The sequence below is a fragment of the Clytia hemisphaerica genome, unplaced genomic scaffold (genome assembly GCF_902728285.1).
Source record: "Clytia hemisphaerica strain Z4C2 unplaced genomic scaffold, Clytia hemisphaerica genome assembly, whole genome shotgun sequence".
NCBI lineage: Eukaryota > Metazoa > Cnidaria > Hydrozoa > Leptothecata > Clytiidae > Clytia > Clytia hemisphaerica.
In genome coordinates this window covers 64642-89309 of record NW_027104218.1, presented here as the reverse complement: position 1 = coordinate 89309, position 24668 = coordinate 64642, and the positions used below count along the sequence as shown (strand labels likewise).

Sequence of the window (24668 nt, the reverse complement as noted above, 5' to 3'; positions counted from 1 at the left end):
TGAAAAAAACATGTTCTTGGTCAATGACATAGAATATATACTGACTGGTTCATCATTTTTTTATTTTTCATAGAAAAGAAATAAAGCACGAAAATGCTAAAATTATATGTTGTTGTATGGTAGCATTTTTTTCAAATTGAATTTATTTTTTGCAATTGGGAGATTTATTTATAATATACACAATGGCTGATAGATTATTTATGTACAGGTAAGTTAACTTCTTTCAATTTACTTTGATTGACATTGATTATTGTGGTAAATTATCATAATTTATCACAGTCTACACTTTAGCGCAATATTTTATTAACCAGGGTGCTAAGGCTCAAGGCCTTAAATTAGCCATTAAATCTTGTAAAGTGAAAGTTTTTTGTATAATCTAATCATGACAAATCACAGCCCATGCCCTAATATCAGAAGTGGACAAATTAAGAATCTTTCAGAAAATGAGTGCTAGAAGAATGCTAAGCAACCCCAGGCCTAACCTGAAAAGTTGAGTTACTTATAAAGAAATGTGTAATAATTTGCTTTTGATTTTGCTGTTTGAAACAAGTATAGATCAAACAAAGTGTTTTGATGCTAATATTTCTTTTTACATGATTTTATTTTTAGTTGGTATCATGGGGAAATTTCAAGGCCAACATCAGAAGAGATCTTACTGAATCAAAGCCCTGGTCTTTTTCTGGTTCGAGACAGTACTTCGTGCAAAGGGGGATATGTTTTATCTGTCAGGTAAAATAAAAATATTTTATATACAAGCCTGGTTGGGAATAGTGTATTATAGTTTATGCATATACTAAGAAAATATGCATTTTAAAGACCAAATTTTGAGCGTACATGTAGTTTTGGCACAGAGATGCTTTCCTTCTTTCCAGGCCTGTTTTCATCTTTTGAAAGAAATGTGGCTAACACATTGTTCTGATTGATTTCATTTTTTTTTCTAAGAAAACTTTAAACATTACTCCTAATTGGAAAAACGTTATCATTAAAAGTAACCCCTTGTTGAAAAGATAATTTTGAGGAGAATGATTCAAGTCTAAGAGAATGAAGATGGAAATCAAAATTAGAAAAAAAGAGATGATTTTTTCTAATGTGACTAAAAAATTTATCTTATATTTTTCTGAAACTTGACAATGACTGATTTCAAATATTAAATCAGATTTTTTCTTTCACTCTTAAATCATAAGTTATTATAGCCCTCCCAAAAAGGTCCAAATCATCCAGTTTTACTATAGCCATACATATTTTATTGCCCATCTGTTAAAAAAAGACGTTTTAATACTTTTTTAGTGAAAACCGTAAAGTCAGCCACTACATTATCACGCATCGGCAAGGGCAGTATCACATTGGAGATCAAGTATTCAATGACTTGCCTGATATCGTAGAATTTTATAAACGTCATTTTTTGGATACAACTACTCTAGTTGAGCCAGTAAGTATAAAAAATAACTTTTTAGCTTTAATTTTATTTTCGTTTAGGATTTTAGTACAATATAGTGGCTGGTTTAAGTGTAGTGCTACAGCGATCAAAACAGGGGGGGGGTCAATATTTATGATACCAACCCATAGCCCAAAAACCTGACTTTTGACCTTTTGAGCTAAGTTAACACCACCACCCCAAAATTGGTATCGATACCAACTTGAAAATCATAATTTTCAGAAAAAGGGGGGACCCACCCCCTAATTTTGGTATCGATACCAGCTTGAAAATCATAATTTTCAGAAAAAGGGGGGACCCACCCCCTAATTTTGGTATCGATACCAGCTTGAAAATCATAATTTTCAGAAAAAGGGGGACCCACCCCCTTAATTTGGTATCGATACCAACATGACTTTTTGAATTTGACAAAATATCATGGGACCCACCCCCTAATTTAATACCAATACCAATCTGACAAATTTGAGTTTAAAGCTGTTTAAAGGGGGCCCACCCCCTCCCACACAAACAGGGTACTAAGAGAAACTTTAAAAAACTCATTTTTGAAATACTCTTTCTTCAACACAACACAAAAAATGTCATATGCTAAAATAGAAAATGACTGAAGAAAACTGACAATATAATAAAAACAAACCCAATGAAGCTAGCAAAATCAATCTGAATCTGAATATAATTGATGTGCAAAAACTAGGAGAGCTATTATTAGTACATAATTTTAGAACAGAATAGATTCACTCATTACCAAATGCTATCACAGAAAAAATGTTTTTGCTTCGGGCTTGATCAAAAATAAAACTTGAAAATATCCAAAATAAACAAACTTCAAAGTCATTTATATTTATTACTCATTTAAAGTCATTATACTCAAAAGCTAAAACAAATCCAATTGAAACCTGTTTAGACTGATATGTACCCCGGGGTGTTTTCTAGCTATAAGGGCAAAAATTAGGAAAGTTTTGCTGTCATTTTCATATGGATACCAACTTTTGAATCATATTATTTAAAAAAAGGGGTACCCACCCCCTATTTTGGTATCAATACCAACTGAGGATAACTCTTTTTTTCTAAAAAAGGGGGACCCACCCCCATCAATACCAACTTGACTTTTCAGACTTTTAAAGGAAAAAAAGACACCACCACCCGGCTATGGGTCTGGTATCTGGATGTTGACCCCCCCCCTGATCAAAATTTGAAAATCAGGGGAGGGATTCTTTGACCTTTTTTTCTCAAATTCTTTCTCCATCCTTGGACTAAATTTTCTGAGCTGTTCACCTTCACTTTTTTAGTGAAACATTGTTAAAGTTCTTTCTTTTAGGAAAATTTCTGTCTCAGTGAAGTACATACAGAGGCTTTTCTGTCTCTATAATACCAAAGTTCCAAAAATATGTGTTAATTTGCAATGTAAATCCATTCACCGTCTCAGAAGGAAAACTTTGCTTGCTTTGACCACTGTTGAAAGCTGGACCTGGTGTCTTCCATGTTTTATATTATATTGTTTTCATGTTTTTAGGCAGCACGACAAGTTGAGCCGGAACCTGAAGCTCCAGCAGCACGTGCTCCACCACAAGAATCGATAAAAGTGAAAGCGAAATATAATTTTCCTGGAAATGTGAGTAAAAGATGAAAAAAAGAGTGGTCTAACTCTGGTGAAATTATAAAGTAGAGCATTTTTATGAACCTGATGATGGTATAAAACCACTGATTAACTTTGAGAATTTTTGTTCATGAATTTTAAAATATATTTTTAATTGTTTGAATCATTGGTTGTATATAGTGAGTGGAAATGTTTGGATTAGTAGGTGTAGTTATCCCCATGGAAATTCCATAAGGTTTTGAAAAAAAGCTGTAAAAATTTCCTTTGGCAATTAAGAGGTTGGCAATTAAGAGGTTAAAAGAGGAGAAAAATAGATAAGTTTGAGAAGAAATTTCCCCATAAGCAGGGCTTTATAAGAATGTCCTACCGATACCTTAAGCCATTTTTCCTGCCCTTTTAGCGTCCGGTTAACGAACCCTGCCCCGCCTAAAATCATGAAAGTTTTGGTAAAAACAGCCTTTTTAGTGGAAAAACACTAAAAGTGCCCTTTTTGGCCAACGGACACTGCCCTGCCTTTCTAAAATAATTATGGCCTCTACCTTATTACACGAATATTACTAGACAAGTATTCAATGGCCTTGAAATTTGAACGATCTGAAATCAACACAAATTTTTCTGATTTTTCAAGGAAACAATGACTGGTTTTGATCAAGGGGGTTTTTATTAACACGAAATATTTTAATTCGTGTTCATAAAATGACTAGTAATATTCGTGTAATAAGGTTAGATTTAATATTAAGTGAATAAATTTTGAAAAAATATCCCCATAAAGTTTTTATAATACAAGATTAATAAAAAAAATGGAGAGAAAAGATGTGAACTACCAGGAATTACCCGAATGTAGACAAGAGGCTGCATTAAGAATGTTCTGAATGGAAATGAATGAATGATTTTTTATAATACAGGATCCAGAGGATTTACCATTCCGCAAGAATGACAATTTAACGATATTGAAGAAAGAGGAGGATCAATGGTGGTTAGCAAGAGATAGTCAAGGAAAAGAAGGAATGATTCCTGCTAATTATGTCGAAGTGGTATGGAAACAGCTTTCTTTAACTTTTTTTATTAAATTTTTAGATACTAAAGTATACATCCATGTGAAATCTGATTTCAATTTGTACTGTTGTTGTAGTGTTTCAACTATTCTCTCTCTAAACAATTTACAAGTTGAAGGGTGTGCTAGGCCATTGATTTCAAAGCCACGAGGGGCTAGATCCAAAACTCCTGGATTGGAAAAGAAGCTACTTATTTCCTATCCAAATGTTTGACCTGCATGTTTTCCAAACATAATTTCTAAATGTGGGGCAAACTTAAAGCTTCGCTTTTCTTGCTTGAGAAATGTTGAGGATTCCTCTCTCGCCCCTTCGGGGCTTCAAACTCAATATGTTAACCAGACTAAGCCTTTATGATAGTATCTGTCCATTTTGACAAGACTCTGGTCGAACAAATACTGATTCTCATTTTTGCAACACTTTTTAGGTACGGACGACATCCACAGTCAACACCATGTCAAATTCATCCACCTCAACCCGTGTACCAAGCATCACAACAGGATCTGGTGGTTACACGACACCCAACAATACTTCAGTACCTTCAACTGTAAGTCTGCCTCATTGATCGCTAGCAACTTGACTGGATATGGCTTCCCATATAAAAGGAAGCCCGTCCAGTTTTAAAGCTGACTAGTCCGTCATCTTGTTTTCAATTCTGATCGTCAACAACGCGATTGGAACGTTTTGAAATTCCAGCTCCCAGGATTTTTCAGGTGGGGCTAAGGAGAAAATATTCCCAGGCTAAATTCAAAAAACTTAGCCCCACCTTCACAAAGCAAAATATCAAAGAAATTTTGTTTGCAAATTCTCAAGAAATCTACTGTGCCGCAGGCAAAAATGTTTTTCAGTGAGGGTCAAAACCTTCCCCACAGCAGAGATTTTAACATAATTTAAAATATTTGTTACCTATCAGCTCTACCCCAGTTCTATTACCCAACGGCAATGAATTTTGAAATTAGCCGTAAATATCGGGTTTGTGTACAGACTAACCTGGACTAACCAGCATAATGCTCTGCTCAAAAGAGATATGGTAAAGGTCCATTCATTCAAAGCTGAAGTGAAAATTCCTGAAAGTTGTCTGAAAATGAAAGGAAAAGCGACTGGGTTTCTAAAATGTATATTTTTGATTGATAGTAGATCTAGGCTCTTAGATCGTATAAAAACCTGAGCATTTTATAATATTCTTGTAAAATTTGGATGAAAAAGTTTAGAGCGGGCTGTCAAAGCCATCCTGGGTGCTAGATCCTCTTACGATGTATCGTAGATGCTCAGATCATTTTACAAAGCTTGCCTGTTGTTCTTACTCACTCTCAGAGTTTTGACATACCCTCACTTTTCGCACCATATATTTTTCCCACACTTCTTCAGATTTATGGAAAACTTGATTTGCCAGACACTGCTATCGAAATCGCTTTACTCTCTTCTTCTTTGGAGACCCCCAACAAAACAGTTTTGAGGGATAGGGACGTTTGGAGAAGGAAGGATCGTTAATGCCTGGACCGCAGTCGAAACATGATGATGATAAAATGTATTCTAAAATTGTTATTCATTTTTTCAGGTTCCAACAGCAACGACGGTACCAGCGATCGCAGAAGCGATTCAAGATCGTGTCCCTAGTATCTACGACCCTTACGAACTTAAATTTCAGGTATGTCAATATGAAGTGTTTTTTTTTTCTTATACAGTGTTAATAGTTCTTCCGTCTCTGTGAAGTATATAAAGAGGCTTAATTCATCCTCAGAATTAATTATAATTCGCCAAATTTCAAAAAAGTGAGCTAATAATGCTGTGTCTCAGGCAAAAAAAAGTCAGCTTTGACCACTGCTTATACGAGATATCAACATATTTTCTAGATTTTTTGAAACTTTGGATGCAAATAAGTTAATGTTTCAGGTTTTAATAAAGTCTCTTCGAAAATGTCTTATAAAGCAATCAGTAAAGATAATTCAATTACCATGGTGGCCAGCGACCCTTGAATTCCTTGGAACCCTTGAAACACCCTTGATTTTTTTCATGCCCTTCAAAATTTCATTGAAACCCTTGAAAAATCAATATTATTGTGGGGACCCGTGAGGTGAAAAATTCATACCCTTGAAACCCTTGAAATCCCAAATTTTTCTTCTTTCCTTAATGTGTCACTGTATTTTGATTCTTTTTTCTTTATTTTTTATTTGCAGAAAGGAGAGAGAATTTTAGTGCTTAAGATGCGTGAGGATGGCATTTGGGAAGGACAATTAAAAAATGGTAAAAAAGGAATTTTCCCGTTCCGCTACGTCAAAATAGTTTCCAGTTCACCACAAGACGTAGATGCGTGGAACAACTCGTAATAACTCGGGATAACTCCTTAGATGTATTTCTCTTAATACAATTCATAGGTATTAAATTAATATGGTTCTACTCTCGAGTTTCGGGGAATGTTCAACTCGTACGTGAGCTGAGAGTGTGTTTGGGTGTTGAGTTTAAAGGTTGTACTTTTAATAGATAGAGGTCTTATGAAATGAAACAACTCCCTGGAAAAACATAGAAAATAACACGCGAAAAATTTTAATGAATTTTAATATAGATCAAAATAAGATTTAAAATATTTTGTCTTTCATAGTGTAGTTAGGTTTACACAAACAAAGTTATATGCTATGAAAATTTACTTCAAAGTCTTCTTTATGACTAAATGTAAGTACTAAAATAACGCACAACTCTCTATCACACCTTTGCCCATCTGGTACGCAGTGTTGTTTCAACGTTCATAAAACGTTTTATTGACGTTACGGGACGTTAGATAAACGTTGAAACGACGGTCGCATGCTAGCCTCAGCTCAACAAGAACCCCCTGAAAATCTTACATTTTGATGGTTTGCCTACTAAAAGAAACTCAGAATTATGAGCTTTCCAAATTGGAGTGAAATAGGATATTTGTTTACTAAAACATGGTTTGACCTGAGAATGTATTGAAATTGCTGGTGGTGCTGTTAAATAAAGTCTAATGTAATTGGAAGAAAAACAAACCCCACCGCTAGATTTGATGAAATCCTTCGTTGGGAATTTTATTCAATGATTGTTGTAATGCTATTTGGTGATTTTCTTTTATACGGATTTGTTGTTCAGTTGTGGACAAGATGGTAATGCACCTCCCAATTGAATGGTGATTATGATATGTATCAATAGAAGACCTTTGCTTGAAAACTACACTTTTTTGTACGCATGTTTTGGCGGCTGGATCATGATTTAATGATATTTTGATAGTTATGTGCTATATCCCCATTAACTTCTTATTCTGACCCCAATTCCATCCTTAAACTAGATTTTGAAGTGTTACTTCTCCAATTAGACACAAAAAATCACACACCATAAGGAGAGACTTGACTCGTTTTTTATAAGAATCAGTAACTCTTTTTTTGAGACTCAGCTGTTCCTATATTTTTCGGCACCTTGAATTCATAATGATTCCTTCTACCCTGATTCTATTTTAGGGCAAGACTAATGAATTTTAGGTTTAACATACTAATGAATTTTAGGTTTAACATACTATTCTTTCTAATTTGACTCTTAACAAGCTTAAATTCAAACAGTCCAGGCTTGCCATTGTTCTTAAATCGTTCTAATTTTGGCATTTTTGAGCCTCATTGTTCTAAAAAGGAGTGATAATTTTTGTAAGGAGTTGGGGAATTTCTATGATGCAAGGTTTAAATTCGTATAATTGAAGGGTGTATGTATCTTTTCCTGCAACAAAACAGCTCGTCTGATTTTGCCATAATTTACATCAATATTTTTTATCTTTTTTTCTGTTATAATAATGTAATCTCGAATGAATTCAAAGCGCAAGTACGGTGGCCCTGAAATGTCTTCTTTTTCTCACATATGATAAAGACCAAATATTCGGTGATGAAACAGAGATATTTTAGGGCCATCGTGCGTCATAATGTAAATTGTTTTTTTGTACTGAGGAATATGATTAAAATTTTCTAGTTAATTTTTATTTTTGGTGATTTTTTTGTGTCTCTGATTCAATCGACTGTTTAAGATATTGACTATTAAATAGGTTCTTGAGATGACTAAATAGGTTGATTTTTGTTGTGGGAATTATTTTTGTCAATACTTTACTCGGATAAGTTTAACTACATATTAGACTTTGCGTTTTCGCGAATTTTTGTATTTTCGCCAATTTTGTTAAAATTTCTGGCTCACAAAATAAATCGCACGCAAAAATTCTCTTGTCACGGTATCTCTCTATTTATACTGTTTTTCTGTTTTAATTTTTGCTATGTTATAGATTTTATTATACCTTTTTGTAATGTATATTTTTCACGATATTATTTTTTGTTTGATTATGTTATTGTGTAGCACGTTTCTAAAAATCTTTTTTTTTTTCGAATAAAAATATTTTCAATAGCACGCAAAAATATTATATTAGAGAAGCCCCCCCCCATATTTTCTGTTTCTAACTCAATTCGAATGGTTTTGAGTTTCAAGTCAAGTCATATATGTTTTTTGTTATAACGACTTTTATCTTGTCTTGAGCCAGTATGAGACATGTTTTCAGCTGTTTTTCTTAAAATGAAATAGTTTTGAATTCTCTTTTTTTATAAATTATTGGTCAAATTTTCGTTTCGTAGCTGAGTGGGTTGAACCTTTTTTAGTCATGCCCCTTGTCTCCATTTATGAATAAAAACAATACAATAGAATATTTTAAACTAAATTGTCATTACAGTATGTGTAACTTTTGTAGAATAATTTTTTTAGTATCAATCCAATTTTTGGTATACTTTCCCCCATTTTAAGACAAGTCTTGTATAAATTCGAGAAAAGTATATTATTATTATTTTCTGTTTCTGTATTATTTGACTGACTCAGATGAGATGAAGTTTTTATAAGATTATACTTAAATAATTGGTCATTTGAAGTTATAAAATGACGCGTTCTTTAGAAAAAGTAACAAAATTGTTTTATTACTGGTTAACGACCAACCACATCAAATAAGAGCTTGTAAAAACTCCATCTCGTCCCGATTGAATAAGTTCTGTTTAAATCCAAATGTTTTCGCAATGTTTAAGCTCGCATGCCAAAAAAATCGTTTCTAAAGTTTCTTTTCGCGAATCAGACGAAAATTTGTCGGGTTAGGAAAGCATGCATAGCATACATAGCATATTTGCAGACCATTTTACGCTGAAATTGTGTTTTTGAAAATTTCGTAAGAACGAGTCAGCCATCACGCAATTTTGCGAGTTTGTGAAATTTATCCTACTGCTTCTTTCAAAGGTACACCCTGGCAATTACACAATCTTTCCTTTATAAGACGCCGCTAATGGGGTGGGAGGGGTGTAAAAACAACTGGGCCGCCCAAATGATATGGAAAACAAATAGGTTTGTATCATACATTAGACTAGAGTCTACCTCTGGCTGAACTTTGCTTTTTGATAATTTTATATGACGCTGAGTCCAGTGAAGTAGGGTAGGAGCATTTAACGGGGTCTCCATTTTGAAAAAGAATGTTCAAAATTCAAAAAAGCTACCTAAAGTTGAAAAGTATAATTAAAAATGAGAAAAAAGCATCAATAGCAGATTTATCACCCCTTATTTTCAAATAAAAACATCTTTCATCAAATTATCAGATTTTTACTTTTGCAAAAACAACTAAAATCTGGCGGTCCGCCTAAGCAAATCATATTACCATATACATATACATCATTCTAGTTTTGGGCGTTATATCTCTGTATTTGTATTCTTTCATTTAAGATGATAAATAATAATTATGATAAAAAAATCAAAATAATAAATACTGGTGAAATGTGGCTATTATCAAAAATGAATGAATTCAAGGAAATGAAAGGAGGTGAAATCGCAGTCAAAATAAAGAGACTGTTGCAAGCGAAAATCGAGGTAAGGTATCATTCTTTTTCTTATTCATTTGAAAAGTCCACTTCTTTCTTACGTTTTTATGAATTGGGGATGGGGAGTCGAAAGAAAAAGTTCAAATAGAGAGGCCAACGTAGGCGAAAGTATTACAATCGGCATGGTATGGCACCGGCAGTGGCGATATCGGCAAAAAAAGATAGAAAACAAAAGTACGATACGGTGGACGAACTCATTATTAATTTAATTTACACATTACTAGTGGTTCTGTTACGAGTTTGCTTCGTAAACAAGGGATCGCCCACAGCCCACAATATGAGTATGTTTATTTTTGGACCTACCTCCGGGTACCCCGGTGGAGGTTCTATAAATTAACCCATGTCCGTTCGTTGTCCGTCCGTCCGTCCGTCTGTTACCAGTTTTTCTCAGGATTGGCTCATTAGTTTTTTCTGATTTTTTGCACAATGATGCAAAATGGCAAACGTGACGGTGCCCGATTTTTGAGAAAAAATTTATTCGGGCAAATTTGGGCCAAAAACTACCTATAAAAATAGATAATAATTTTTGGACTTCGTGCAAAATCCTGTCATTACTTTTTTCTGATTTTTTGTACAAAGATAGAGGGCAAGATTCTCTAAAGAATGGCTGAAGTGGTTTTTCCCGGAAAATTCTTATTCGCCTTAAAAAACGGATTTTTTTATTTTGGGGAAATTCCTTTTAACCAAATAAGAAAATATAGCTTTTCTCAATGTTGATTTTTTGCACAATGATGCAAAATGGCAATGCCCAAAATGTGACGGATCAAGCTTTTTAAGGAAAATTTTTTTGGGCAAATTTGGGCCAAAAACAGCTTAAAAGGTTTTTTGGGCTTGAATGGTTTAAGTGATTTTCGTATTTGGGGAAATTCCTTTTTACCATTTTACATTATTCAATACACAAGCTTTATTTTTCCATTCTGAATTTTTGTACAATTATTATTGTCACTTTTTTCTTATTTTAATCTGATGTTAAGCATTAGGTAGGTCCATTCAGCATGCTGCTTGTTCTTTTCTATGACGCTCAACTCTTTAAAAAACGCGACTGCTGTGAGCGACAGACAGTTTGCCGCGCTCGTCAAAAACGCATCAGATTGCCGCGAAATCTATGATCAAGAATGGAAATCAAGTGACGTGTATGACGTTTATGGTGAAGTGAATTTCTACCGCTCACCAATGGCTTGTAAGATGAATATTCATGGAGGCAGATGGACAGCTAATCAAAGGCGGCAAAAATTTAAGAGAGGATGGGAACGACGACGAGTCTTAGGTTCCTTGGGTGGGGGTGGCTTTTTTAATTTTTTCAAAATTTTGATTTCTAATTTTTGCGCCCCATTGCTTTTTTACATCTTAGAATTTGCAGTTTTCAACCAAAACGAGAGAAATTACTCAAAAATTTTCGTACTTGCATCGCTCGTGTAATTTCTTCAAAAATTTGCCCCATAGTGAATAAAAATAGAGGTTTTCTCATTTTCTATATCTGAAGGTCTTTAAAATCTTTAAACAACAAATACCCTATTACAAATAATTATATATAATACAAAATAACTGCAAACTTAAAAATTTAATATCTAATCAAATATTTTAAAAATAATCTCATAATGATGGATACTCAATTTTCATACTCGTTCAAAAGATCATCCAATTCGCGTCCGAAATGGTCAATCACGTTACGTTTTCGGACATTTAAGAACGCTCTTTTCCGCCCGAGACATGCGGAGCTTGATAAACTTCCACCTGCACACGTCAGACAAAAAGCTCCAAATCTCACTTGTTGGCCAGATGATACCCTTGACCCTAAAATAAGAGAAAGTGGAAGTTGAAACTATTTGATTAAAATCTAAATAATGTTCGAATGATCTTGTGTTGACTACCTTACCGGAGAAAACTTTGTCGGGGAAAAGTGACGAAATTTTGGACAAGTGACGAATATTTTCCCCGACGAAAATTTTCCCCGGCCTTAATGCGTTTACCAACTACCAGCAAGTGACGAATTTTTCCCCGACGAAAATTTTCCCCGACGAAGTTTTTCCCGATAAGGTATTCTCTAATGTAAGTTTCATCGAAAATGAAGGTGTTCTTGATACACTTAGTTTCTTTACTAAATGGCCTTTAAAAGGAGTACAAATCAGTATTGTAGTTTCACATTCTTTTCTTCAAATTATAGTCTCGTGTTTTTATAAAATTCTCAATGGCAGACGAGGGCTCTTAACCCAATATGCATCAATATATGAAATAGTTATCGGACAGTTGCGAGTGCAATATGAGAAATACTTTACGAGTTCCGAGATTTTTCCGTACAATATTTTCCGAGCCTTTAGGCGAAGAAAATATACGGAAAATCCGGAACGAGTGAAATATTTCCATATTGTACGAGCAAATGTCTGCTAGAATGCTAAGCAACCCCAGCCCTGACCCGAAAATTGGAGATTTTGCTTACCATCAAAGCCCACACAATCGTCCAGCGCAGCGTGCGTGAATGAAAATACTGTCAATAAAATAGCCATGGAAACAATCATTGATTTATTCATCTTCGTTTTTTTGTTCTTCCTTACCGGTCACCGGTTAAAATACCTAGGAAAAATTTGAAGAAAAATTATGATAAATTCTGTTGCAAAAATTTTCTCTGTGTGTTCTTAAAGATTAAAATTGTTACTTATTTTTCAACACGGATTGGCAAAAACACCTCTCAGTCCTACAGACCAAAGTAAACTTCTATCACTAAGGAGGAAAACATTCGATTTACGTAAGGGATCGCCCCTACAGATTCGAACGTTTGCTTCCATAATAATGGTGGAAATGACGTAACTAAACAAAACATGATGATCTTCTATAAAGACATTCAAAGAAATTTATTCATTTTTCAAAATTTATCCATCTTTCAAAATTTATCTATTTTTCAAAATTTATTCATTTTTCAAAAATTTATTCTTACCTTAATTTGAAGTTGCTTTGGTTACTTTTCCTTGGACGTTTGTTGATATTTTGGCTGGAGAACTAGCCATCTTTATATACTTCTCGCCTTTCATGACCACGTGATCGAAATTCAATAGAAACTCTTATAAATTTCCAATCAAATTTATTAAGACGCTATTCTCTCAATTTTCAAACAGAAATCGTAAGAAGATCATAATGAAATCAAAAGTTTTTTTATGGAAACATTTCTTTTTTGATATTTTCCATTTTCAAAAGGTAGAATTCTTCCAAGCAATCCACCCTCCAGGATCTTTGGGAAATCTCTTGAGAGTTTCTCTTTTCCAAAATCTAAAATAAAGGAGGCTTTTTGGCCTATTTTTGACTTGATTTCTTGTCAGTGGGGACACTTTACAAAAAGCTATCCAGTACGACATAGAAATTGTCCAAATAGGATGAATAAAGCCCAAATAGTAAATTCCAACTCCAATTCTTTATTTTCATCGATTATTTTTAATTCTGAAACTTATTAACTTTTAATATCTTTTTGATTTTTCCGTTTTAATAATTTTTTTGATATATTATTTTTTCTTAAATAATCTAAATTTTATTAAATTATAATTTTGAAATATCCTTTTATGTTTGAATGTTTATCCTATATTTCGATATGTTTCTTTTGCCCTAATCCCCTTTTTTACCTAAAACGCCTTTTTGCCCAAATTCACCTTTGTACCTTCAACCTTCACCTGTTTGACGTTTCCACGCTCCCACCCGCCATTTTTTATTCTCTCTTAAACCTTTTTTTATTCGGTAAAATCTTCACACCTGCCAGTAGTTAACCGTGACCTCAATGGTCCGAAATTGTGAGACGATAAGGTGTAAATTAAAGATTTCCCATCGCCGGGGCGGAGAGATTTCTTCCGATATTTCAACATCTTCTTGATAATTCATCAAAAGGGAAACGTCATTTCCTACTTAGGAAAAAATTCCCATCTTGGGTATTTCATATATTCCTGGATGGGAAATGAAACCACTTATTTCCCATCCAGAACATCCGCGCGTAGTTTTTACACAAACGCCAGATTGAAACTAAAATCTATCGCTAGATTTCCAAAAATGCAGTCCTCAAAAACAAAGGAATCGCTATATACAATCCGTCGTCATCGTAATCATGACGCTCTCGTCGCGTTTTGGATGGGAAATAAGTGGCTTCACCTTTTCTTGCCTGGGAAAGTTAAGAGATTCTACTCTAGCCCTTCGGGCTTTAAACTCAATGATATATATACCCTGAAGAAAGCTTCTCAATCACGGAAGCCTAATATCTTTGATTGGGATTTTCTACTGGTACACCACTCAATAGCAATGTAATACATCGAGAGCACTAGATCTTTACTTTTTCCTGGACACTTGTGATATAGCGTCGTTTGATGTTAGGCAAAAATTTAACGATTCCGAGAACGATCCGATATGTTCTTTGCGGGTACCACATTAAAAAAACTCTGATAAAAGATGGTGGTTATATCTTATCCCAGGGTTTATAGAGGTCAGTGCTAATCCCCTCCCAAAAGAATGAATATTGCTGCGTTAGTTTCACAACATGATACCCGTCGGAAAGAATAATACCTAAAGGGGGAGGTCTCCTTACTTTGTGTATGCCGTTAGAAGCATTTCCATGTTAGGGGGGCTGAAGTTTAGTGACACCGCTAAGCAAATCATAGTTCGGCCTGAGGGTAATTTGAAAAATTAGCCTCCACGTTGCTAGAAAATACACCAAAAGTAAATGAATTCAAACAAAACATTTTTATTTTCTTTCAAGTTTTGAATAGTTGTCTTTAAGAAACCCTCTTTGAAAGAGTTATTTGGGAGAGGCTAGCCCGAGGGCTACTTATAGCTTTTTGATAGTCTGAATGGCGCTGATAAGTGGTCCGTAGAAAAAAACGTGTAATGAGGTGTAATTTGCTATTCATGAATTTTGTGATAAAAAGTCGTTTGAGTCAAAGAACATAAAAACAATTTCTGCTAGATAAGCCCTCGTGGAATCTTAAGAAAATTTGCTTGCTGAGCAATTTTATTACTGGGGTTCATAGAATTTCATGAGAACATTCTTATGGCTTAAGCATTCCTTTTGCCTCTTTGAGGTTTTGTGTGCTGATGCCTTACACATTCTTTTTATAAGCAACTCCAATTTTCTGGGCCAGGGCTGGGGTTGTTTAGCATTCTAGCTCATTTTTCTGAAAAAATTCGCTTTGACCACCCCTGATATTGTATTATCTAAATCATATTTATGCTTCTGGGTCAAGGGCTATCGTCTGCCATGCTTAGATCATCTAAAAATGTTTTACTGGAGTCTTAGCAACGTTGCTTATAAAAAATGTGTACTGTCATGAAATGACGCTTTCTTGTTGCCATAACGAAAATTCACAAAAAATGGGAATATGGATTAGCCAAGCTTTTGTCAATTAAGAGTCTAGACCAATGAAAATTAATTTTAAAGATTGTCCGCGTTTTAATAACCATGTTCTTAATTACATTTTTTTTGTGCTAAAAATATTCCAATTTCAAAAAGTTCTTATAAAAAATCTATTTGATATACCACTGGCTAATGGTATTAAAATCTCATTTACAATGCATTCTTACTCATTTAAATCTAAATACCTCTTCTAACTATTTTTTATAAGAATAAGAACACAAATTTTGAGTACTCATCACAAGAAATCACTCTTTTGCCTCGCGAACACAAAATATTCCAGCTTATTTACAATTTTGAAGACTAGATTTTTCCAAAATTTGCAACTAAGGTTAGATATTCAAAAAAGGAGCGCTCTTTAAAATATTCTAACGACCTGTTCTGAGTAGCAGCTAAGAACAACACTTAATTAAGGCTATCGTTGTTTAGTAAAAGAAAGTAGTAATATAATAAAAACATAGATCTATAGAATTGAATACCTATTACAACTAACTCAACGATGAGAGATGAGATTAAGAGTGACTTATAAATCTTTTTTCGACTTGTACTATGAAAATAGACTTTTTTTGTCCTGCTTGAGGAAACTTTTTTGAAGGTAGTGTTGGTATATGCTTGGCTTTAGTTAAAAGAGAAAGTAGGTAATGATGTGAGAATTCTTAAGAATTTTGGGTATTTCAACGTCTTGTAGAATTAAAATTCGAGCAATAATTATACTTCCACTTTATTTCATTGAATAATTTTATTTTGGAGGGATTCAAGCAAGGACACTTGTATAGCGAAGTGTCTTTGATTCAAGTGACTTCTACGCTATATTCTTAGCCTCGTTTGAACAATTTTGAGCTTTTTAGATCCTGAGATCCTAAGGATCGTGAGAGTTAAAATTCTACTCCCAGTAATAATACTGAACTTCTGAAAATAATTTTTGGTGTTTAAAGTTTAGCAAGGAATCTCGCTTTTTAACTAATATTATGACTTTGATTGTAATTTGAAATCCTTTCTTAAGGAAACATGAGATTCTTCATTCTCGTATTGCATCACCTCCTTGATTTGAACCCTTTTATCATAAAGTTTCTCATAAGTTTCTCTTACTCAAACAGGGCTGTTTTGTAGAGCTTTAAGTTGATTCTGGCGCTGAGTTAATTCTCTTGATTTAAGATTTGAATTTATTTAATCGACTTGATTTTTTGGGTTAAAAATTGGCTCTAGTTCGTTGTGAGTAAGGGTTTCAAAATTTATGACACTGTCTCAGTGACTTGTGAAAATTTCTTTTACCAGTGGGGAAATCATAAACAAGCTAAATTCCAATGGGGATAGGATAATCCTTTTCTATAGCTAAATTTTTATTAATGGTGGAGTGGAGATAAATTATTATTTTTTAAAGCTAGGAGGGGCGTTTATTCGAGGGGGGCGTTTAAAGAAAGGGGGCGTTTATTGAATTATTTTAGTCTAAAGTCGAATATTTAGAGCAAATATACCCTTTGTTTTATCAGGATTTTAGTGCAAAATTTCTTTGGTTCAACGATTAAAATTGCATTGAAAACTACTCTGGTTACAAGAGATGACTAAAATCTTCCTTTTCAATTCCAATCAACACTGGTATTGTAGTATTAAAGTCACAAGTTTCTAATAAACGCCCCTCCCCTAGAGGGGGCATACATTCGAAGGGGCGTTTATTTGAGGGGGGTGTTTATTAAATAATTTTCCTTTTAGGAGGGGCGTTTAAAAGAAGGGGGACGTTTATTCGAAGTAACTTTAAAACCCGTGTTCCCGTGTTTTCACCAATGAAGTATAAGCCCGAAGGGCTAGAAGTCAATCTCCTTGGTAGGATTTGAAGCCAACAAATCCTACCAAAGTTGCGCGGCCTTGAGCGGTTCGCCTGGTTTTTACACAAATGACAGATTGAAACTAAAATTAACCGCTAAATTTCGAAAAAAATATCAATCGTTAACAAAGGAATTGCTAGATTCAAACTGTCGTCAAAAATGCGGCGCATTTTTTAAGGCTTCACTTTTTCTTGCCTGAGAAAGGTTAGAGATTGAACTCTAGCCCTTCGGGCTTTAAACTCAATGGTTTTCACTCAGTGTGAATTCTCGTTATAACTTGTTCGTAACACCCCTGTTTCACTGATGCTTTATGGTATATTTTTAAAATAGTTGCTTTAGCCAAACTAATAGATTGTTGAGTTCTGTTGAGTTAACAGTTTTGTAAACGACCCTCTAATCTCTGACATTACATGGCTTTTTTATAAGAACATCCAAAAAATTTCACTTCGGATGTTCTTAACTTTTTCAGTGTTAAACTAAAAATGTTTTTAACATGTTTTTATTTTCACCAGTTTGTAAGTATTTTCTTAAGAAATTTGTTTTAGAGTACGCGAAGTCTTAAAATGTTCTTATATAGTTTTTTCTTATAAAGAAACGTGTATTCTCTCTGGAGTCGACTTAAAAACCTTGTTCGTAAATCCAATTACAAATACAAGCCAAAAAGAGAGTTTAATAATTATTTGTTTCTTTCTAGTGAGGTCGAACGTAAACACCTGTTTGAAATATCAGCTTAGCATTAGTTTGTAAAGGCCGGTTTCCACTTGCGCGCGCTGCGATCGGAAAGCTACAAAAGCTACGCTATTGATCAAAAGAAAAATGAAGCAATTCCTTTGGCGCGATCTGACGTAACGGTTGAAAAAAGTTGAAATGTGTTCAACTTTATTTTCGAGTGCGCGCTTCATTTTTATGACGTAATCTTTTTTCCAAGCAAAAAGGATTGAAGCCAAAAGGTGCGATTGCAGCGCGCACAAGTCTTTCAGTTTTAAAGTTAGATTTTTCTGTATTAGCGTGTGGTAGAATAAGTGTTCTTTAAAAAGATCCCGTTGGGGGGGGGGCTGGACTTTCGATTTAAAAACCAACTTACGGTACACTTTTTTGAAAAGTTTTGTCAATTTTAAGGCAAAAAAAGTTAAATTTCCAAAGCCTTGTCAAAAGTTTTTGTTCACTCGCTCACTGTCTTTTGACCCTTTCAGTACTTTGGGACACGTAGAAAGTATCCTGAAAGGTCCAACCTACAGTCGGTCGCTTAATTTGAGTGTTCCTCCCCCTCCCAGCCCTGGGCTTAAGGTTTGTAATAAGTAGATAAGAATCTAAAAACCTGTGAACTTGTGAAACCCTTCTCAAAACCTCAGCTTGGCTTTGTTTGGCTTCGTTTTTTCTTGTCCCTTAAATTATTTTTGACTGGGAAACTTTAAACTACTTGTGACTGTCAGTCTCTATAGCTCGAACAAACTCCTTGGCACCTTGAAAAATCTTATTAACTCTTATAAAAAGTGTTTACAGCTCCTTAACTCAGAATGCACCCTTTTCTTGAACTGGTTTTAATGATCCCTCGAGAGAATAAAAATCAAAAAATTATCGAATAAAACTGAGTTTATTAGATAAACTCTTAAAATCCCTTTATTCTTACTTGCACCACGTTCATACCTACAATCATGGTCGAAATAGAATGAGAATTCCGGTTATTTTAACGTTTTTCAAGATTTAAAGTTCTGGCGAGAAAGTCGATTTTGGGCTATCTCTTTAACTTAATCGAATATTTCAATTTGGGAGGGGTTGGCAGACTTCCAGGCTATATTCTGAGCCTTATTGGACTATTTTTGAACTTTTGGATCCTCAGACCCTAAGGTCCTAAGTCTAGTGTTAAAACTTAGAGTTAAAACTCTACCCTTCAAACCTACTTTAGAGCACTTACAAATCAATTGTGATTTCAAAACTTCCCGGTGGATTTCCCTTTTTTCTTAAATATTACGACCATGATTGTATCACCTATCGGTCCCCCCTCCCCCGGTTCACGTTTTTTCTAATTTCGTTTCTTCTTTCCGTTTCAGATGAGAGATAAAGGTGGATGAAGGGCTCATAAAATGGGTTGTTATTACAAGCATGTCTTTGGTGTATCATTGGTCCTCCTCATACTTGCTTTTGGAGGATCTTTAGTATGTCTGTTGACAACAAACTGGGTACAAGCTAGTGGCAAGTGGTTTTATGGTTTGATCGCATGGAAATACACAGGTTACGATAATTGGAGAGTGCGGGGTCTTATTTTTGAATTCAAAAAGGTTGGATATGATGGTAAGAATACTACATTTTAGAAGAATAATACCTCTCATTCGATCTTCAATGGATAAAAGAATTAATTTGAATTACTCTTAGTTCCAAATAAACGGGGGGGGTTCGAATAAACGGGGGGCGGAGAAAAATATCAGGCTAATATCAGGCTATTTAGATCAAATTATGGGACTTTTCTTTGACAGCTGAAAATATTCTTAAAAATTAATAAACGGGGGGGGGGTCCTGATAAGGTCCGGGAGGTTAGGAAATTTTCGAAAAGTTAACAAGTGGGGGGGGGCATTTATTTGAAACCAAGGGTACAGAGAGTAATTTGAACCATTTTCCATTTGGAGGGAACCAATAATCTAGTTCAAATCACAGAAATATTCGAATAATAGAGATTCAAATTCGAGCGAAGTCCGTATAACAAACCCTGGTCTGGAAAGGAAGCCTATTGTCGTAACTTTTTGTTAACTTTTTCCTTTGTTACACGCTTTTTTTTATAATAAGAATACACTTTATAAGAATGTCCATGATGAAAATGGCCGAAAAATTAAGAATATGCTAAGAATATCACCATCATGGAATTTTGAGATGTATGTACTAAATGTTAAATCTAGTCTGAATTAGGATTCTAACCTAAGAATGCTGTAAGAATGTTTTAGGATAAATCTCCCAAAAAAGTTAAGAATATCCATGATGAAATGGATTTACACCATTCTTATAAAAAAAAGCGTGTAATACGATTATAAAAATCAATTACCAAAATCACGTTACCAAATACTCCTCATGGGATTGGTTCAAAAGTTAAAAAGGGCGAGCAAAACAAACTAATTTCGTAACGCAAGCTCAAGCTTGAAACAAAAGGCTTACAGACCGGGGTTTCTTATACGGACTATACACAGACCCATTTTCATATCAGTGCTAAAAGTACTGGTGGACTTTGATTCGAGAGAGTACAATGTGTCCAAAAAAAACAAAACAGATTATATATCAAGTATAATCTTTGAAAATTAACGCTTACCTCCCTGATGTAATAATCAAAATAAGATGAAAATTTCCGTGTTCAATCCATTGAGTTCAATCCATCAAGCCCGAAGTGCTAGAGGCGGGAATCCTGGATGGGGAATGAAACCACTTATTTCCCATACAGAACGCCTGGGCGTAGTTTTCACACAAACACCGAATTTATTTATTATTTATTAAGGATTGAGGTTCAAGGCACGCCGTGGGCCTCTAAGAACCTGTCTTTTTACAATTGCTCGTTGTTACAATTTTCTTTAGGTAAAGTTTTGTTCTGGGGCTTCCCCTGACTTTAAATTGAATGTTTTTGTCCTTCATTTGAGCATTGCGCTCATGTGCTCTCTTGCACAATTCTTTGATTGCCAATCGTTCAATAATTGTGAGGTCTTCTGTTGCTCGATAGGATGAAGGAGGGCCTTTGTATGTCGTGATGGCTCTCAAGACTTTGTTCTTGTCTTCTTCATTTTCGAATACTACCTTGATTGGTCGATACCTCTCTTCCTCCTCTCTCCCTTCCGTGAATACTCCAATCCTCTGTGTGTTTATAATTTTTATGCCCTTGATACCCAGTTGTACTCCAAGGATTCTGTACTTGATAAATTTCTCGTCGTAGATTTTCGTTGTATTCTCGGGATCCTCCAGATGTTCTTTGATTCCATGGAAAATTAGGTTACATGATGTGGATCGTTGTTTGCCGACTGTTTCACATCGAGTTATTTTCTCCACCTAATTTGATTTTAGATTAATCTGTTTGGATACAGCTTCAGCATAACTAACATCTTTCGCCTCTTGCTTCTTTTCGATTAAGATGTTCTCGATCTTTGTTTCTATCTTTTTCTCAAGTATGCTCATCTTTGTTTCCAGGCTTTCTTTGATTTCTTTTGTAAGAAAGTTCACATCATTTGATTTCAGTTGGGAAATTTCTTCATTTTGTACTTTCATGATGTTCTCACATGCTTTAATTTTCTTTTGAAGTCCTTCGATTTTGGTGTTTTTGCATGTTTCAACTCGTTCAATCAGCTCTGGCGAGATCTTAACGCAACTTTGGCATTGAAAACTTCGAGATTTAAACGTTAAGCAAATCTGTATTTGGTAGATTGATAGCTCAGAACAATCATAATGAACATCTCGGTGGCACTTCCTGCAGGTCAGAGTGTCTTTTGGTGTTGTTCCTTCTCTAATAATGCATTTTTCTGGGGTGCAAACCTCATTTTTAAGCGGCAATTCTTGGTCATTTTCATCGATTTTTTCCTCCATTTTCCTTGCGAGATTCGCCAGCTTAAAAAAAGACGTCAATTGAAACTAAAATCTATCGCTAGATTTCAAAAAATGTAGTCCTCCAAAACAAAGGAACCACTAGATACAATCCGGCACGTAATAAACGCGTTCTATACGCGTTTTGGATTGGAAATAAGCTTCGATTTCTCTTGCCTGGGAAGGGTTAAAGTTTCGCCTCTAGCCCTTCGAGCTTGAAACTCAATGGTCCAATCACTAATAATCCTAATCCCGTAATTAATTTCCTTATTAAGAGTGCTGTTCTGCTTTTAAATAACATACTTCATTTTTGTTTTAGATTATACAAGTCAAACACTGGATATCGTACTCGTCTTATACATCGTGGTTGCTTGCTGTTCCTTTATCTCCACCATATTACATATCGTAATTCTGAAGCGAACACAATACAAAAGTCGAGAATGTTACGCAGCTACCATCTTTTTCTTCACTTTACTTGCAGGTACCATTTCTCATTTTGATTTCCTTTGTTTTAAAAATAATCGTTTATTGACAATTTCACGGTCAAGATCAATCATGGGTAATTGTAGTCTACAGAATAGACAGCTCCAAGCCTTACTCTTGGTCTATAGGCACTGCTATAGGCGGCCACTAGTGACCCCCACCGGTAATTCGTTTATTAATAGGATTAAACATAATAGACAACTTTCACAGAAGATGTTTATCATTAGAGATTTCAAATAAAAGAATGTTTAAAACACAGCTGATTGGCTAAGGTTTCGAAACTCTGCTGTATCATTAAAACCTCAGTGCGCATGCGATTTATCCGGTGAATTTCAATATTCAAAACAAGAGCAGTGCTCATATCCCGAAGAGTAGGAGTTTTACGCTCGAAACGAAGGAAGATATGACGTAGCCTAGGGTAATTGGGACTGGTTGTGCTCCTATAACGTCTTCCAGTCGATTAGACGCAAAAATTTCCAAAGAGTCTTTATCAGAGCGCCGTAATCCTCGTTTCCCAAATAAAGTTAACAAGCTCGCTCCCTGTGTATTATCAGCTTTTTGATGTTTACTGATAGCGCTAGATAATACCCTGGTATTTTCTGATTTTCGAACCCGTAGGATTACGTAATTTAAAAACAAAACGTCAGATTTCATTTGTTCCTGGATTTGAAACCATTGCATTACAGTGTAACTTTGTAACGTCAGATCTTTTTATATGACGTATTGTTTTGAGAAGTCCCCCTCTGAAAGAGGGAACTCACAACAGCCAACACCAGGGTATTAGCGAGGTTAAGCACGGGGTTATTTCGACCGTAAAGTGCGATACCATAGGCCTGTACATAAGATTTCACTTGCATGGTTTGCTTGTGCAAGTTATGTACAGGCCTACGGTATCGCACTTTACGGTCAAAATAACCCCGTGCTTAACCTCGCTATTCTCTGGCGTCAATAAGTAACGTAAATAAAGCCTGGGATACATGGGGACGTTAGTTAGTTTTTCAAAACTCTTTATAACGTAGAAATATGAAGACGGCTGAACTTTGAGCTCTCCTTTTCATTCCAAGAGTGTTTGCTCGAAAAAATGTGATCGAAGCGCGCACAAGTGGAGATCGGCCTGGGTTTTAAAAATGTAGAAATGTGAAGACGGTTGAACTTTGAGTTTTCCTTTTCATTCTCCTTTTCATTCCAAGAGTGTGTTAGGGAAAATCCTAAATACGTTTTAGTGGAACCCGTAGGCTATCTTCATCCAATTTTATGTTTCTTTTCCAATGGGTGACTTCATAGTCTAGATGAAAGACTTCTACAAAACTGCATTTTCCCGACTTTCTGTAAAATCGGGTTTGCGTGAAACTCTATAAAAATTTGAGTGAATGAGTGAATTTCGAAAAGAGATTGCGTTATTGCGTGAAATATTGCTGCTCATAGGAGCACGAATCCGTTAATGGGAGTAAGCAGCCTAGTGACTTAAGGATTCCGGTAGTTCCAGAAATTGATTCAACTTTTCAAAAGTAAAACCTGGAAGCGACCAAGCTGCTTTATTTGAGATTTGAGATTGGAGGAGAAATTTGAATGACATAGTTCCTCATAGTGGAAGTATTTTTGTAGTAATTGCTTGAAGTTTCATTTGGAATTTGAAATGAAGTTTTTTTAACCCAAATTATATGTTTTCTTTTTAGCGGCAAGCGCAATGACGGGTGTATTATACGGAACGTTCGCACGCGACGAACTATTCAAGCCGAAAGGGGGTACTGATTTCGAAGACAATTACACATATTATGTAGGCTGTATTACATCAGTCATCTTGCTATTAGCCTGTGTTCTGGTTTTATGCACTTGTTGTATGTCCAAAACACATCGCTCATCCGATGTACAATATATTGGTGATACGGAAATCCGAAGTAATGCGGGCGCTATGAGCATCGGAAGTGCCCCTCTAGATGATCAGTTAAGTTACAATCCACATCAGCATCACGCTCCACCGCCCTCTTACCACCCAACCACGCCCAGTTACCCTCAAATGCAACATCAGATGTCAGGTGGAGGTTATAACAGCCAGCCTATGTTTCAATACCCTATGCAGCCTGTAGGACAACCCCAGTATTAAATCTAGCTTGGTATCAATCAAGTCTAGTTTTCATGGTTTTTCAGGCTATTTTGATATTTTACTTGGTGTGTTAAGAATTTATTAAGAATTCATTATTTTCAAGATTCCTAGTTACCTAGTACCTTGCATCTTCGAAATTATTTTGTAAATTTTTGCGAATTTTACTTTATACCTCGCTTTTCTAAATATTTTTTTTGCATTTTTCTTGTTTAAAAGTTTTGTTCTTTTAAAAAGTAATTTTAAATAGCCAAATTGTACAAATTTTCCCGCTTTCACAAAGAATCATCCTAGTTTTCTTTCTTTTTGCAATGAATGTTTTCCTCTTCAACGATTGCAATTTTTATAAAAATTAGTAATAATTGACTCA

At 34.9% G+C, this 24668-nt stretch overlaps 2 protein-coding genes and 1 long non-coding RNA gene across 3 annotated transcripts; 2 read left to right on the top strand and 1 right to left on the bottom strand.

Annotated features, from left to right (window-relative positions):
- The first annotated feature begins 75 nt into the window (after nt 1-75).
- LOC136815765 (crk-like protein) lies at nt 76-8897 on the top strand. The gene is made up of 8 exons (XM_067072214.1): nt 76-208; nt 610-729; nt 1288-1429; nt 2946-3044; nt 3935-4063; nt 4509-4628; nt 5640-5729; nt 6259-8897. The coding sequence occupies exons 1-8, from the start codon at nt 183-185 to the stop codon at nt 6406-6408; spliced, it is 876 nt and encodes a 291-aa protein (XP_066928315.1). The 5' UTR covers nt 76-182; the 3' UTR covers nt 6409-8897.
- Nucleotides 8898-9810: 913 nt separating this feature from the next.
- On the top strand, nt 9811-24371 carry LOC136815764 (uncharacterized). The gene is made up of 4 exons (XM_067072213.1): nt 9811-9955; nt 19218-19458; nt 22034-22195; nt 23874-24371. Exons 2-4 carry the CDS (start codon nt 19251-19253, stop codon nt 24299-24301), a joined length of 798 nt encoding a protein of 265 aa, XP_066928314.1. The 5' UTR covers nt 9811-9955; nt 19218-19250; the 3' UTR covers nt 24302-24371.
- On the bottom strand, nt 11440-12954 carry LOC136815753 (uncharacterized). Its single transcript, XR_010847758.1, has 3 exons — nt 12899-12954; nt 12404-12537; nt 11440-11760 (listed from the first exon to the last, which is right to left on the bottom strand). It is a non-coding gene; the product is annotated as an uncharacterized lncRNA (long non-coding RNA).
- Nucleotides 24372-24668: the final 297 nt, after the last annotated feature.

Excerpts from the sequence above, each read along its gene's own strand:
- LOC136815764 (XM_067072213.1), top strand. The coding sequence starts at position 19,251 with ATGGGTTGTTATTACAAGCATGTCTTTGGTGTATCATTGGTCCTCCTC. Across the intron at positions 19,459-22,033 it reads CAAAAAGGTTGGATATGATG|ATTATACAAGTCAAACACTG; the intron begins GTAAGAATACTA and ends TTTTTGTTTTAG. Across the intron at positions 22,196-23,873 it reads TTTCTTCACTTTACTTGCAG|CGGCAAGCGCAATGACGGGT; the intron begins GTACCATTTCTC and ends TTTTCTTTTTAG.
- LOC136815765 (XM_067072214.1), top strand. The coding sequence starts at position 183 with ATGGCTGATAGATTATTTATGTACAG. Across the intron at positions 4,629-5,639 it reads ATACTTCAGTACCTTCAACT|GTTCCAACAGCAACGACGGT; the intron begins GTAAGTCTGCCT and ends TCATTTTTTCAG. Across the intron at positions 5,730-6,258 it reads CTTACGAACTTAAATTTCAG|AAAGGAGAGAGAATTTTAGT; the intron begins GTATGTCAATAT and ends TTTTATTTGCAG.